At 39.5% G+C, this 15767-nt stretch overlaps 1 protein-coding gene across 6 annotated transcripts in view; it reads left to right on the top strand.

The window, feature by feature from the left end:
• Positions 1 to 15767, top strand: part of CHN1 (chimerin 1) — a 183287-nt gene that overhangs the window by 112423 nt on the left and 55097 nt on the right. For all 6 annotated transcript variants that reach the window (XM_060177688.1, XM_060177690.1, XM_016188858.2 and 3 more), the window contains one exon: positions 13743 to 13820. In XM_060177688.1, the coding sequence (XP_060033671.1) occupies positions 13743 to 13820 (78 nt within the window). The remainder of the gene's footprint in view (positions 1 to 13742; positions 13821 to 15767) is intronic.

Genomic DNA, 15767 nt, shown 5'->3' on the forward strand with positions numbered 1-15767 from the left:
AACCTGGACCTTGGAGCCTCAGACATGCACATCTTTTTACATAACCATCATGCTATCTCCCCAGCCCCCAACATAGGTTCTTTTCTACCAATGTACGTCAGGACTAAAAGCCCAGCCCCTCCGTCTCATCCCTTTCTCTTCTTTCCCAGCGTCCTTTGCTTTGGTGCAGTGTAGGTTCATCTTGTTTTTTTTTTTTTTTTAAGTGTGAGTTCATAAGAGGGAAAATAATCCAGCATTAAACTAGGCTTACAAATAGTAGTTACTACCCCAGGTCCCTTTTTCTTTTTCAAGTATTTTCTTGGGACTCTTTATCACAGAGGACTTCTGTCCATCCCACATCTCCATGACACTTTATTCCTTCAGTATAAGTTGTTTGGGGCCTGCCTGCCGGTTTACGCCACAGTGACTCAGCAGTCTAGAACCGAAGCTGCCATTCATCATCAATCCCAGTGACCCTGTGTCTTGAATCTCAGTGACCCTGTGTGTTGGAGGTGGCACAGCACGTTTTCAGTTCATCCTTGAGTCAGCTGTGTTGCTAAGATATCTGTGCTGTCACAGAGTTTCTGACATGTCAGTTTATATTTGCAGGCATTCTGACTGTCAAATGAGAAAGCAGAATTTTTAAATGCCCTTCCTTGGACTTCTGGCCAGCCGTGATTTATTTATTTATTTTTTGAAACGGAACTACCAGACATTTTGAGAAGCAACCACTATAAGACAATGGCCATTTTCTTTGTAGTAAATCAATTCTGACAGTTTTGTAAGGGTAGGAGGCTGGAATCATTCCGAAAGGCATTCCTCTACGAGTCGTGAGGCTTAAAAATGTGCCCTGAACTTTGTTTACTCATTCTTTGAACATTTAACACCTACTTTGTTCCAAGCACTGTTCTGTGGTAACAGTGATGGAGAGGACAGAACTATCAACACTCGTCTTTTGAGAGCTTTAACTGCTCTCTGCGTGCTAGGTGCTGCTCATAGGAACTTTGCATACATTCTGCATACATTAGCTCATCCTCCCTATAAATTCCATTTCCAATTTACAGATGAGGAAATTGAGACGCCCCCCTGTGACTAGTAATTAGAACTGATAGTCTTAAAAGAGCCAGGCTTTCAACCACTTCACTATAGATAATACTGAATTTCAGCTGAGCATTTCTTTTCTTTTTAAAAAAAAATATTTTGTTTATTTATTTATTAATGAGAAACATAGGAGGAGAGAGAAAGAGCCAGACATCACTCTGTTCCTCGTGTGCTGGGCATTGAACTCAGGACCTCATGCTTGAGAGTCCACTGATTTATCCATAGCGCCACCTCCCAGACCATAAGCTGAACATTTCTACACGATTATTTTAACTCTTTTTTTTTTAAATGTATCTTTTTTTATTTTTTATTTATTTATTTTCCTTTTTGTTGCCCTTGTTGTTTAACATAGTTGTGGTTATTAATGTCGTTGTTCTTGGACAGGACAGAGAGAAATGGAGACAGACAGGAGGGGAAGACAGAGAGGAGGAGAGAAAGACACCTGCAGACCTGCTTCACCGCTTGTGAAGCGACGCCCCTGCAGGTGGGGAGCCGGGGGCTCGAACTGGGATCCTTACGCAGGTCCTGGCGATTTGTGCCACGTGCGCTTAACCCGCTGCGCCACTGCCCGAGTCCCAATTATTTTAACTCTTTATGGAGAGAGACAAGGAGAACGAAGAAGGGGGGGTTCTAAATAGCAGGTGCCTGCCTGCAGTATTTTTGGTGAGAGGGTGTTATGAGGTAGTCAGTAAACTACCTTGAAGTGAGGGCTTTAGGAAACTTTTGAAAGCACTTCCATACTAGAGAGGCAGATCTGGTTTAGAGAATTGTGGAGAAATCACCTTATAGGGTCAAAAGAGCCAGAAGAAGAGGAAGCAGCATGAAAAAAGAATGTCATAGGCATAGATTTAATGGATAAACACAACCCCTATTCAATTTTGTTAGATAATCTGGTTATTAGGGCTCAGCTAGTATGGGAAAAAATCCAGTGCTTATCTTAATTATAGTTTATTAAATATATATTTGTCTAATATTAGGTCCTTGTGAAATAGCATAGGGCCCCATTCTCTGTCAGTTTCAGTCATACTTAAAACATAGTAGATACCCCCCCCACACACACACCAGGGAAAGAGAGAGACAGGCTGGGAGTATGTATCAACCTGCCAATGGCCATGTTCAGTGGGGAAGCAATTACAGAAGCCAGACCTTCCACCTTCTGCATCTCACAATGACCTTGGGTCCATGCTCCCAGAGGGATAGAGAATAGGACAGCTATCAGGGGAGGAGATGGGATACAGGTTTCTGGTGGTGGGAAGTGTGTGGAGTTGTATCCCTTTTTTCCTATGGTTTCTGTCAGTGTTTCCTTTTTATAAATACAAATTATATAAAACATAAAAAACATAGTAGATACTCAATAATACATTTATTGAATAAAACTATTTACAAGAGTCTTATACAGTACATTTGTTCATTGACATTTCTGTATTTTCTTTTAATGAATTTATGAACTGTATATAAATTATATTTTCTCAAAACACATGCCAGAATTCCAAATCTGTATTTTTTAATGTATTTTGCTCCTTAAAAAGATAAAATGCATCGTAATTATCTAATTACTCTATGCTTTGCTATCTTGGACTCTCTCTTATAAATATAAAACATAGTTAAGTCTTTTCCCGTGAGCCTGAAATGATTCTCCACCTTTTAAATTATGCATGTCTGGTGAATTTTAATGGCAAGCTTAATTAAGACAGCTTAATAAGTTGCGCATTAGATGATTCTCAGTTCATTGATGTGGGGAATAGTTTTGTTGATTTTTTTTTGTTTAAGAAATGAAAAACATCAATCTAAAAACAAGAAATAAAAGACAGTATGCTCAGTAACTCTCCTGGAAACCTTAGTAAACGGACAGCTAAGGACCTGCATGCATCTAAGAGTAACATCTCTCTCTACTTCCCATCATGAAAATAATTTAAAGATGCCTGTAATATGCCAGAAATTAATCACCAAGATTGACTTGACATCTCTGAAGACTATGAATCACTTGTCAGGCTTACAACTGAATTGGGGCAGTTAATTTTAACAGTGACTATCTCTGCTTGCTGGCGGTTCTCTGTATGACCCTAGGTCTTAAATTTAGAGTCTTATCACATTTTGGGTGGTCATACCCATCCCCTTCCCTGTGTCTACCCTCATCCTTCCAACAGACATAGCAGGGTGGAGACAGGATAAGGTGTGAAATCAAGAAGTTTGCATTTCCATTATGACTGTTTTGTTTACCATTTATCAGTCCCCAAGCAAATAATTGGTTTTCCATAGAAGAAAAAAATATGAGGATAAAATGAAAAACATTCTGTAGAATCTAAAGCTTTGTATAAATACCACTGATTTGAGGGCAGTAAGAGCTGGGCCTACTGGGCTCTTTTTAAACCAACTCGGCTAGATGAATAATACTTAAACCATTGTGAAGTAGGACAAGAATAGGGTCATTAAGCTAGTTTTCTTACAGTGTTGTTGTTGCTGTGCGGCATGATTACAGAATCAGCCCTACTCCTAGAAGATAGCATTTTTTTTACAAATTTATGTTAATGTAATTTCTAAATTTATTTTTTAATTTAAATCTCTTTATTTAATCTTTTGTTACCTATTTATTGTCTAGAGACAGTCAGAAATCCAGAGTGAAGGGGGGTGATAGGAAGACAGAAACACCTGCAGCCCTGCTCCACCACTTGGGAAGCTTTCCCCCTGCAGGTGGGGACCAGGGGCTTGAACCTGGGTCCTTGCACATTGTAATATGTGTGCTCAACCAGGTGTGCCAACACCCGGCCCCCAGGTTTTTTTTTTTTTTTTGCTCTTGAAATCATTTTATTGGAGGCTTACTGGCTTGCAGTCTAGTTGTTGACACGGGTACAATTTGTCATCTCCCCATGATAGGTGACTGCAGAGTATTCTCACCCCAAACCTAGGTCCATTCCCACCATCATGGACTTGGACCCCAACATCCTTTCCACCCCTTCCCATCCTTTCCTTCCCCAGATTCTTTTGCTTTGATGCAATGCTCTGCACCCAGCCCAAATTTTCTGTGCTTTCTGTGTCAAATTTTCTGTGTCATCCTTTTCTGTGCTTGTTTTTAAGTTCTACTTATAAATGAGGTCAATTCATATTTGTACTTATCTCTGTGGTTTATCTCACATAACACGATTCCATCAAGTTCCATCTAAGATGAGGTGAAGGAGATGACTTCATGATTTTTTTAACAGTTTAATAATATTTCATATATGCCCCAGCTTTCATAGCTACTTGTCTGTGACTGGGCATTTGGGTTGCTCCCAAGTTTGGACTATTGAAAACTGTGCTGCTGTGAACCTCGGTGTATGTAGATCTCTTTGGTAATGTGTGGGCTTAACCAGGTGCACCACCTCCCAGCACCCATAGATCTCTTTGGATAGGGATTTCATTTCCTTTGGATAAATTCCCAGGAGAGAAATTCCTGGGTCTTATGGTAGATTCAGTTCTAGTGTTCTGAGAGATCTCTGGACGGCTTTCCAAAGGGGTTGGACCAACCCTTGTAGAAGGTTCCCCTACAGGGTTGTATTGTTATGTGGAAAACTGGGAAATGTTATGCATGTACAAACTATTGTATTTACTATCAAGTGTAAAACATTAATCCCCCAATAAAGAAATAAAAAAGGTCCCCCATATCGTCTTTAATACTTACTGTTTCTGTCTTCTCTAGTGTAAGACATTTTCACAGGTGTAAAGTGGTATCTTATTGTGATCTTTATTTTCATTTCTCCAACAGTCAGTGACTTTGAACATTTTTTCATTTATCTATTAGCCCTCTGGATCTCTTCTTGATGAAGAGTCCGTCCATGTCCTCGCCCTATTTTTTTTTCCCATTGTTCCAAGTTTGCTTCTCTTGCCTAATTGTCGTGGCTAGGACTTCCAGCATAATGTTGAATAATAACAATGCTAGTGGCCACTCCGGCCTTGGACCTGATTGAAGAGGGAAAGCTTTCAGTTTCTCACCATGATTTATGATGTTGGGTGTAGGTTGCCTTAATTACTACTACTCAAGTAGCTTGAGGAATTTTCCAAGTATCGTCATTCTTTTTAATGCCTTGTTCATGAAAGGGTTTGAATCTTGTCTAAGGCTTTCCTCTGTAGGTGGGGAAGACAGCTTAATGGTTATGCAAAAGCCTTTCATGCCTGAGACTCCCGAGGTCCCATTTTAGTCCCCAGCACCGCCGTAAACCAGAGCTGAGTAAAGTTCTGGCTGGGTGCTCCCTCCCACCCCCCTTTCCTTTTTAAAAATGTTTTTTTTAAAGACCACCTGGGGTTGGGTGATGGCGCCCCTGGTAGAGCGCACATGCTGTGGTGCTCAAGGACCAAGGTTTATGCACCTGATCCCAACCTGCAGGGGGAAAGCTTTGCACGCAGTGAAGCAGTGCTGCAGGTGTCTCTCTCTGTCTTTCTTCCTCGACATCTTCCCCATCCCTTTCAATTTCTCTGTCTCTATCCAATGAATGAATGATAATAAATAAGGCTTTCTGTGCATCTGTTGAATTAATCATTTGATTGTACATTGTGAGCCAGTAGAATTTATCCCAAGCCCTACAAGGCTGGTTTTATATACATAAATCAACAATTATGATCTACCACATCAACAAATGGAAGACATCTCTTAATTTCTCCCCCAGTCAATCAAGCCTCCATGACTCTTACTATTCAGTAGGAATTTTCTGAACCTAAAGATAGGTATGACATCTCTATAGAGCATCAGTTTTTCCTGGTTGAGTGAGAATGTTTTTATATATTATATTATTGGAAACTCAAAGACCTATTCCTAGGTCCCTGCACATCCCAGTTTGCCGTGAGTTACTCGCAGGGGATATTTTGGTGGTAAAGAGAACAAAGCACCAGCCTAAACTAGCCTTGGCCTTAAATTCACTTGACCTGATTATCCTATGAACCCAGTATCTCTAATTGCTCAGCTAAATGGTTTCATATTATTAACCTGGCTTTTGTGGTAGAGTCAGATACAGAGTGAATCCTCAGTACATTCAAAATGTCACTGAAAAATAGTTGTTTGATCACCCTTTAATCTTTTATTCAAAGGAAGTTAATTGCAATCTGACTCACTGTGTTTTTTAACTTCTGATATACTTATCACTTTTGGGTGGTCTGGTTCAGAGGCTTAAAGTTACTCTTCCCAACCCTATTTTATTTGATACGACAGAGAGAAATTGAGAAGAGAGGGGGAGATAGAGAAGGAAAGAGAAAGACAGGCATATGCAGACCTGTTTCACCACTTGTGAAGTGTCTCCCCTGCTGCAGGTGGGGAACAAGGTCTCGAACCTGGATCTTGGAGCATAGTAACGTGTGCTCAGCCAGGTGTGACACCACCCAATCTCAAATTACACTTAAGGTTCTGAGTTCCATATGGAACAGTATTGGCATATTTGTCAAAGAATGTATCTCTTGTATGACAGACTACTTCCAAGATAATTATGTATTAAAGTTCTCTCTTCAGTCTGTTAGGATGCTTTCATCTGATAGGAATTTCAGGAAATGAAATACTATGGAGATGATATGAAAAGGTTATTTTATAGATACAAGCCATTTTTATAAGACTTTTTTTTTTTTTAATTTAGTGCCTTCAAAGGTATTGCTGGAGCTTGGTACTTGCATGACAAATAGATTTCACCGCTCCTGGTGGCCATCCCCCCCCCCCCATTTATTGATTGACTTTTATTTGTTAGGATAGAGAAAAATTGAAAGGGGAGATAGAGCAAGAGAAAGAGAGACACCGCTCTGCTTCACTGCTCATGAAGCCTCCTCCCTTGCAGGTGGAGACTAGAAGTTTGAACCCAGCTCCTTGTATATAGTAATTTTCTTGCTCAACCAGGAGCACCACCCCTTGGCCCCTGCCATGTTTATTTTTTTAAGTATTAACATCTTAATGTAAATAAAACATGTCGGGTATTGATAGTAGTACCTTTACACAGATAAAACAGGTTGATGTTGGACAGTGAGGTGACTAACTGATTTATGAACTGTGCCTATGTTTACACTTCTTCTTTTGGTAATTGTTTATGAACATTCTTTTTCTAACTTTTGTATTACTCTTGCCATTCACAAGTAATGGATTTTCAAAAGAAAGTTTGAATTTTATCAACCTTCATCTCATGAGTCAACATTTATCTTTATTAAGGTTTGGTACAAATATTTAAGTTACAAGTAAATTTATAATTGTATGCTTATAGGAAAGAATCTCTTAGAACCTAATTTTAATCTGGTTTCAGGTCTTTTTGAAAATAATCATTACTTACTGGTTTAATTAACAGAAGCCGTGAACATATAATGCTTAGCTTTTATTCTGATGTTGGCTTACTTGTTAAATTGACAATTTCACAATGTCTACTAGACCACAGTAACCTGAGGTATCCTCACATGAGTTAAAAAACACTCATCATATTACTCTGTCTGATTTTTATTTATAATTCCCATATGTATCTTACAGATGAAAAATTTTTAATATTTATTTTTCCTTTTGTTGCCCTCGTTTTTCATTGTTGTTGTAGTTATTATTATTGTTGTTATTGCTGTTGCTGTTGTTGGATAGGACAGAGAGAAATGGAGAGAGGAGGGGAAGACAGAGAGGGCAGAGAGAAAGAGAGACACCTGCAGACCTGCTTCACCGCCTGTGAAGCGACTCCCCTGCAGGTGGGGAGCCGGGGGCTCAAACTAGGATCCTTCTGCCGGTCCTTGCGCTCTGTACCACGTGCGCTTAACCCGTTGCACTACCGTCCAATTCCCTAGATGAAAACTTTTTGAAAAAGTGAAAATGTTTCTAATTCAAGATTTCTTGCACTGTGTTGCAAGTCTCTTAATAGTTGAGCGTTGGGGCTTCTCATGTTTTCTCTCTTTTGCTGTTACAGAGCATTAAAAGGGGTTCTTTGCCTTAAAATTAGAATAAAGTACAGCTTCAAATGTCAGTGACACTTTTCTCTAAGTAGCTCCTCTGGTTTTTGTTTAGGGGGGAATGTGAACAGATTCATGGAGGAGGGTTTCAGTGTTCCTTCAGGAAGGATTAGTAGTATCATTATGATCATTACTGTACAACACTGCCAATGGCCAAATATTGGAGATGATATGACTAGCATATTTCACTTTTGTTATATAATTTTTATATGTTACCCGTATGCACCTGTAGAAAGTTGTGATTATAGAACTCAGAACATATCAGCAACTCCCATCTATGTTACCTTCTCATTAAAGGGGGGAAAGCAAGGGAAACAGCCTCTGCCCCCCATGCTGAGAGTTTGCCACACCTTTCACAACAAAGAATTGATGGAAAGCGTGATTGTTCAGGTAAATTAAACTTTATTGGACAACAAAAACATGTTAGAACACAAAAGAGAGAGAGAAAGAAAGAGAGAGAGAGAAGGTAACACACTTACAGGCTTGATGGTCACATGGTAGTCTGGAAAGAGAGAGCTCCAAAAGTTCACCCCCTTTAAAGCCAAAGCCCCCCACCCCCACCCCTGCACCCACTCCCATTTCTGGGTGGTGCCTTCTCTCCCTCCCTCAACATTCCCGAGGAACCTGCTCTGTGAAGATGTAATCAGTGTAGCAGAGCTACAGTCAAGTAGCCACCAAGAATCAGTATGTGAAGAAGTAAGACTGTGTCTTATGAATCATTTTTGAGCAAAGATAATGTAAAACCAAGATAGAGGCATGAAAAAAGGAGACTGAAGGAGACAGACTTTGCATTTGCTCCATCACTTAAAATGAGGAAGCCCCACACACTGCACACCTAGGATTCGAGCCCATTGGCCAGTACATTCTAATTGTCGAAACTACACCAAACATCGCAACTATGCATTAAACACTCAGTTCATCTAACCCACTCCACTTGTTCAGATTCCTAATTATTTTTGGTTTCCAGTGTAGGTGTGCTGCTCAAAAAAGAGCAATGCTGTTGGTCACCCACTTTAATGTTAATTATATCTCATATTTTAGTACAAACTAGATAACTGTCATTCTGCTTTTACTCGCTAGTTTTATGATCTTGGAATTATAATGTCAGTCTCTTTTGAAAGAGAGATATAATCTCTTTGAACTTCAATTTCAGAGCTACAATACTTGAATATCAGAATAAAGGACCCCAACAGTAAATTAGCCAGAATTACTTTATGGGAATTCAGTGGAGATAGCAAAGCTGGCCTTACTCTCACAGATTACCCAGCTCTTCTTATCTTTGGGTGCTGAATGAATATGGACCTATCTTTGGTCTTTTGAATTTCTGTTGAAAAACAAAGTTCTTTGGTCTAGATTACTTACACAACTTGTCCTGCATGAGGCCCAGGATTTGAACCTTGACACCACACAGGCGCATTGTGAACTGCACCAAGTGATCTACGTGGATGGCCAACCACCACTTCAGTGTTTCTCCCCCACCCCTCTCTCTCCTGTCTGCCTCTTTCCTATTCTCTCTTAAATATAGAGAGAGTAGAAATTGGACTAGAGGGAGATTTAACAGTATTGCCTATATGTATGGCCCTGGGTTCATTGCCTGGCACTACACAAAAACAAGATCACGAGTTTGTTTTGTCCATCTGAGTTTGAGAAGAATTCAGTGACTTGGCCAAAAAATAGTCAGAACCAAGTTTGGATACCAGACTGTGCTTTTCCACTCCTCCTTCTGTGCCTGATGCTCTGCATGCAGAGTGCAAAAGTGTACTTGTAGCTGTTACTTGAAGAATTTGATCATTTCTGTTGTTTCTTGATACAAAATTAGACTCTGAGTCTTATTTTCAGATGTTTTCTGTTTAAATATCATAGAAGTCTGTCAGAGAACATACTGAACAGCTTAGTGGTGTCGATGTTAGTACAGTATAATGTGAATTTATTATACTCTGAAATGAATGCACTAGTGGGGCTTATTGTTATCTATTTAAATAGATATTGCATTCATGCTCAGAGATACGTGTAATGAAGACTGAGGTAGGAAATACCAATAGCATAAATATTTAGAGCCATGGCAATATAGTACCATTTCCTGTGCAGTGTAAAAAGGTCCTAGAGCCAGAAGAAAAAAGAAAGAAAGAAAGAAAGAAAGAAAGAAAGAAAGGGAAGAAAGAAAGAAAGAAAAGGAAGGAACGAAGGAAGGAACGAAGGAAGGAAGGAAGGAAGGAAGGAAGGAAGGAAGGAAGGGAGAAAAATAGCTCATTAGAGCCCCTATCTGGCCATGTCATGGTCAGGCCGAGTCCAGGCATCAGAGGAAGTGTTACAGCACCAGGGGCAGATAGTGATGTGATATCCTTCCCTTTCTGTCTTTTTATTTTATTTTTAAAAATTTATTCCCTTTTGTTGCTCTTGTTATTTTATTGTTGTGATTATTATTGTTGTCATCGTTGTTGGATAGGACAGAGAGAAATTGAGAGAGGAGAGGAAGATGAGGAGAGAAAGGCAGACACCTGCAGACCAGCTTCACTGCCTGTGAAGCGACTCTCCTGCAGGTGGGGAGCCAGGGGCTCGAACTGGGATCCTTATGCCAGTCCTTGCGCCACCTGCGGCTAACCCGTTGCACTACTGCTCAACTCCCCCCCCCCGCCCCTTCTGTCTTTATGTCTCTATATTGCTAATTGGGTTAGCGGCGGAGGGGGGGTGACCAGGAAACAGTGGAAATTGTACATGCATGAAGCCCTAGCTCTACCCTCGCCTCAGGAAAAAGCATTTGAATTTTTGATCAAGAAATCTTCTAGATACTATAAACTCATATGGAAGAAGTACAAAAATGATTAGGGATCTGATTGCCAATAGGATAGACATGATTTCACAGTTTATTCAAATCTTTCAGAATTTCATGTTAACAATAGATAATATGAGAGGCAAGACAGGCTAGAGAAAAGACTTAGATCTCAAAGTCATATTGTCTTAGTCAAAATTCTACTCTTACTACCTGCTAGTTGGGTGGCCTTGGTAAAGCCATTTAATCTCCAAGCTCATTTTCCCTCATGGTTCAGCAACAAACTATCACACATAAAGCTTTCACTAGTATAGTGCAATACATTCATCAGTCAGTAAATATAAACTGAAATAGAGTTGTTAAGTACTTGAAATATAGCGTACTATTGACTCTAATCTAGGGAGATTAATTAAAATTATAATTTGGGAGAAAAAAATAAGAAAAATCTGTGCATCTAGAGTGAATTGAATTTACTTAGGTCTGTAAATCATGATTTCTTTAAAGCATGTTATTGACATTTGAATCGGTGTTGCATTAGGTATTGTCTTGGGTAGGATGACTTTCCTTTTTCTTTGGTGGAACACAGCTTTGAGCACGTATGATTTCGCCACTCCGGGATGCTTTCTCATTGAGATGGAAAAGGGACAGGTGTTACAGCTCTGGAGAGTCCTCCAGGACCATAGCACCTTCCATGTGGTGCCAGCGCTCAAACCTGGGTCAAGTGCGGCCCAGGCTGTTTGAGCGAAGCCTGGAGGACTGTGGTGCAGACTGAACGTACTGCAAGCTGAACTTGATCTTCACCGCTACTGCTTTTTTAAAGACCTTCTTTTGTTACTCATTCCTTATTCTGTCTTGTCATATCTCTGTTACTCTTCAAAATTAAAGGGAGAAAAATGACTAGAGAAACATCCTTGAATGGAATCAGAAAAGAAAAACTAACATTCATTTCTCCTCATTTTCTCCCTTCGGGTGGAAACAGTCTAGATGAAGAGGCTTCCATGTCAGTCCAGCAGGTGGCACAGTGAATTGGTCACTCAAGCTAGACGTTCCTAGTTCGGGCCTCAGCATTGCATATGCCAGAGTGATGCTCTGGTCCTCTCTGTCTCCTTCATAAATAAATCTTGTGTTGTTATTGATCTTTATTTATTAGATAGAGACAGCCAGAAATTGAGAAGGTAAGGAGAGATAGAGAGGGAGAGAGAAGGAGAGGCACCTGCAGCAGTGCTTCACCACTCACAAAACTTTACCCCTGCAGGTGGGGAGCAGAGGTTCTAATACAGGTTCTTGTGCAGTGTAACGTGCACTCAACCAGGCACACCACTGCTGGCTCCAGTCTTGTTTTTTAAGACCCTCCTGCCACCCTCAGTAGCTGTGCAGTTTGAGAGCATAAAGTTTTGTAAGCTTGAGTTCTTTCAGGTATAAAATGAGAGTAACATATGCCTAAAGGATCTGATATGTAAAGTACTTAACTGGGTGCATAGAACACAGGTACTGTAGGACCATATCTAATAGCTGCTGGTATATGTTGGGTTGCTGGGGAAGCCGTGTTGCGTTTTTGGACAGAAAAACTCATCATGATTTTTCCAGCAACAAATCGACAAGGTAGCCAAGGTGTCAAACAAATCTCTTCAGGTCAGGAATCAAACTTCAGTGTCTCTCTCTCTCTCTCTCCCTCTTTCTTTCCGTAATTTTTTTGATCTATAAAATTGAGATATTGACGAGACTATTTCTAATTTTTAAGACTCATCTTTCTTTATTGTATCCCTCTCAGTAAAAATAGCTGAATTCTTTTTGTTTTACTTTTTAATCAAATGTGAATAGTAGATAGATCTGACCACTCCAGGGTACTAAGAATGTTGTGTGCAGACTCCTTGTTCTGCATGAACATTCTGTGATACCTAGTGAGACATCTTTTTCAGCAGAATACTTGCCAGTTTTTGCTGTCTCTAATAAAGTGGGGTTTTACCTTCAATCCCTATGCACAAGTGAGCACATAGACAAGCTCTCATACTTCACCTGTTAGTGATGTGCTCTTTTAAAAACCTGCGTCCAGTATGTCAATTTTCTTTTACTTTGAATAGGTTAGAAAAAAATCCATTTTGTAATGATGTATGACTCATACATTGCTCATTATCTTCCCACTGATTCTTTTTTTCTTCTTTCTTTTTTGCCTTGAGCCAGCAAGAAAATCTTACAAGAGAGGAGGGAGGAACAGACAGAGTTGAGGAATACAGCTCTTAAATACTGCTGCTTGATTCTCATTGGTTATCTCCTTTCTCACTGTGGCCAGTCTAATCTAGCCTTCCCTGTCAAGTCCTCCTCCTCCCCCACCCTCCCTGCTAGGGGGTTCACAGGGTGTCTGTTGCTACCAACTGCAGGCAGTATGTAGGCAGCTTTCAACCAGAATGGACATTCGTATATTGACTAGAGCAGGTTTTTAGAAATGCATCATTTGTCAAAACTGCATGGCTTTTTGAAAGGGATAAAGAGATGCTGAACGTTTCGTATGTTCACAACGACTCATTTCTGTTCAGGGTCTTAAGTTTTCAAAAGCTTAAATATAGAACCATTTTTTAAAAAAGGAAGAAAGAAGAATTTTTCTGGTTAGCCGACCTCTTTTTAAGAAGTGCTTCATCATCCTCCTGCACCTCCGTGATGTTTCTCTGCAGCTCTCTGTAGGTTGGGATTCTGTGCTGCCTGGCAGCATGTTCATTTGTTAACTGCAGAGAGTTCATCAACAGACAAAGATCAATATAGGTTTTATTATTTTTTTTCCCTCCCTTTGAATTCCAAAATGCCGTCTAAAGAGTCTTGGTCAGGCAAGAAAACTAATAGAGCTTCAGTGCACAAATCAAAACAAGAAGGCCGCCAGCAAGATTTATTGATAGCAGCCTTGGGAATGAAACTGGGTTCTCAAAAGTCGTCTGTGACAATTTGGCAACCTCTGAAACTCTTTGCTTATTCGCAGTTGACATCACTTGTTAGAAGAGCAACTCTGAAAGAAAACGAGCAAATTCCAAAATATGAGAAGGTTCACAATTTCAAGGTAAGATCATTTTTTAACCTTATCTTAGAAGAACAAAATGCACATTGCTTGTAATAGACAATATGAAGGGAGTATCTTCTGATGTCTTTGTAAATCTGGAGTGTGGAACTATAATGCTTTTGCTATTTAAAGAATGAAGATGTTACAAGTGTTGTAAGGAAGCTTTTATTTAAGGCATAGCTGAATAAAGCTAATAGGATCCAGCCCTGTTTTCTCTAATGCTGATTTGATATTCTGCTTAATCAGTGCATGCTCAATGGTTTAAAAAAAAAAAAAAGTCTTGACCGAGGTTTAAAAGGTCTCATTTAATATTGGTTTTGGAGTTATTCTTATTTCTGATGCAAATATGTTTAATTACCTGTGTTGGGCATTTCGTGAGAGAATTAGATCTTATCTCTGATCATGCCTGATAAAAAGCTTTGGCTAGAAGAGAGAGGAATGTGCTGTTGGATCTGGATTGAGCAGATGGTCTGCATTTCTCCGAGTTTCTGTCTTTTCTCTTCCGCTAATGAATTGACCATGATGAAAAGAGGGTGGCTACCACAGGACTGTTGATGGCGTGCTGGTATTAGCAGCTTCGTTTTACTTCTTGAGTGTTTACCCTCTCTCTCTCTCTCCCTCCCTCTTTCTCTCTTTAGTTATCACATTGAGTTTTAAATTTTTAAAATAAATTTAATCATCTTTAATCAAGATAACATGTGTAGTGATTCAAGCTGTAGTTATTAGCAGGGTATACTGCCTTGAAGTTGAGTCCTTTGCCACCTGATTCGGAGAGTCTGCACTGTGAAGCTGTGAAGCACCGAGACTCAGCTTCACTTAAAGGGGCCGCCACACTGGCATTTCTATAGTAACCAACCAGCAGTTGCCCAACTTCACGATGAAGTTTTTGAGACATGAACATTTTTCGTTGAGATAAACTGCCATTAATTTTGGTGTTGGGATGTCAGGTTTCAAAAGAAAAGAAAGCCAGAAATCTGGAGTTATATTTATTGTTAATTTATTCAACAGAATACCAGGCTCGATGGTAGGGGATTTCATTCCAAATCTGCAGCTCATCCTTATTGTTTTTCTTTATTAAAGGGATTAATGGTTTACAGTTGACAGTACAATATAGTAGTTTGTACATATGTCTCAGTTTTCCACCTAACATCCTTTTTTAAAAAACTATTTCTTATTTTACTCAGTTGTTCCCCTTGTCTGTTGTCCTTTTTTCCATAGTGAGCAATAGACATTTTGCCATTGGGATAAAGGATAAATGTATAGGGGCTGTTTAAAGATTGTAATGTTTTCAGGTAAACCATTAGCACTTTCTTTTCCCTCCTTAGACTTATTATTAAGCACCTTACTTTTCAAGCAGCATCTTTGATTTTAAAATGGACTGGCAAGCATTCAGTGTATTAGGTAACTTGGTAGAATACATAGAAATCCTATGTGCATCCAGTGTCCACCACATCTTCCAGTTGTGAACCTTCAAAAAAAATGTGTGTGTGTTACTAGGCCTCACTTTCCTCTTGCATGATATGCATTCTAGTCTCCTAGATTTTTATCAGAAAAATGACCCCAGATAAGTTATTTTACAAATAGAAAGTCATGTACATGCTTGGTCACAAAAATAGCCCCATAGACTTTCTTCTGCAAGTAACTTTACACAAACTACTTAGAAACAGTTGAGATTTTAAATCGTCCAAAGATGTGCCCTGTGCTGTGTTCTGCGGCAGATTTGCATATTAAAGAGGCTGTTTCAGTGCTCAGTGAAGGTCATAGTACAGACTTTCTATCAATATTGATTAAAAGCAAATAATAAATCTGATTAAGGGTTTTCATAAGCAAGCATAGTCTCTACATTTTCTTTTCTGGTTGGCTCTTCCAGTAATATCTCAATTTGAGTTTAACTCGTGACTTTAATGAGCAAATTTTGCATAGCTGGAATGTGTTGACTGTGGGATG

This window comes from Erinaceus europaeus, chromosome 18, assembly GCF_950295315.1.
Source record: "Erinaceus europaeus chromosome 18, mEriEur2.1, whole genome shotgun sequence".
NCBI lineage: Eukaryota > Metazoa > Chordata > Mammalia > Eulipotyphla > Erinaceidae > Erinaceus > Erinaceus europaeus.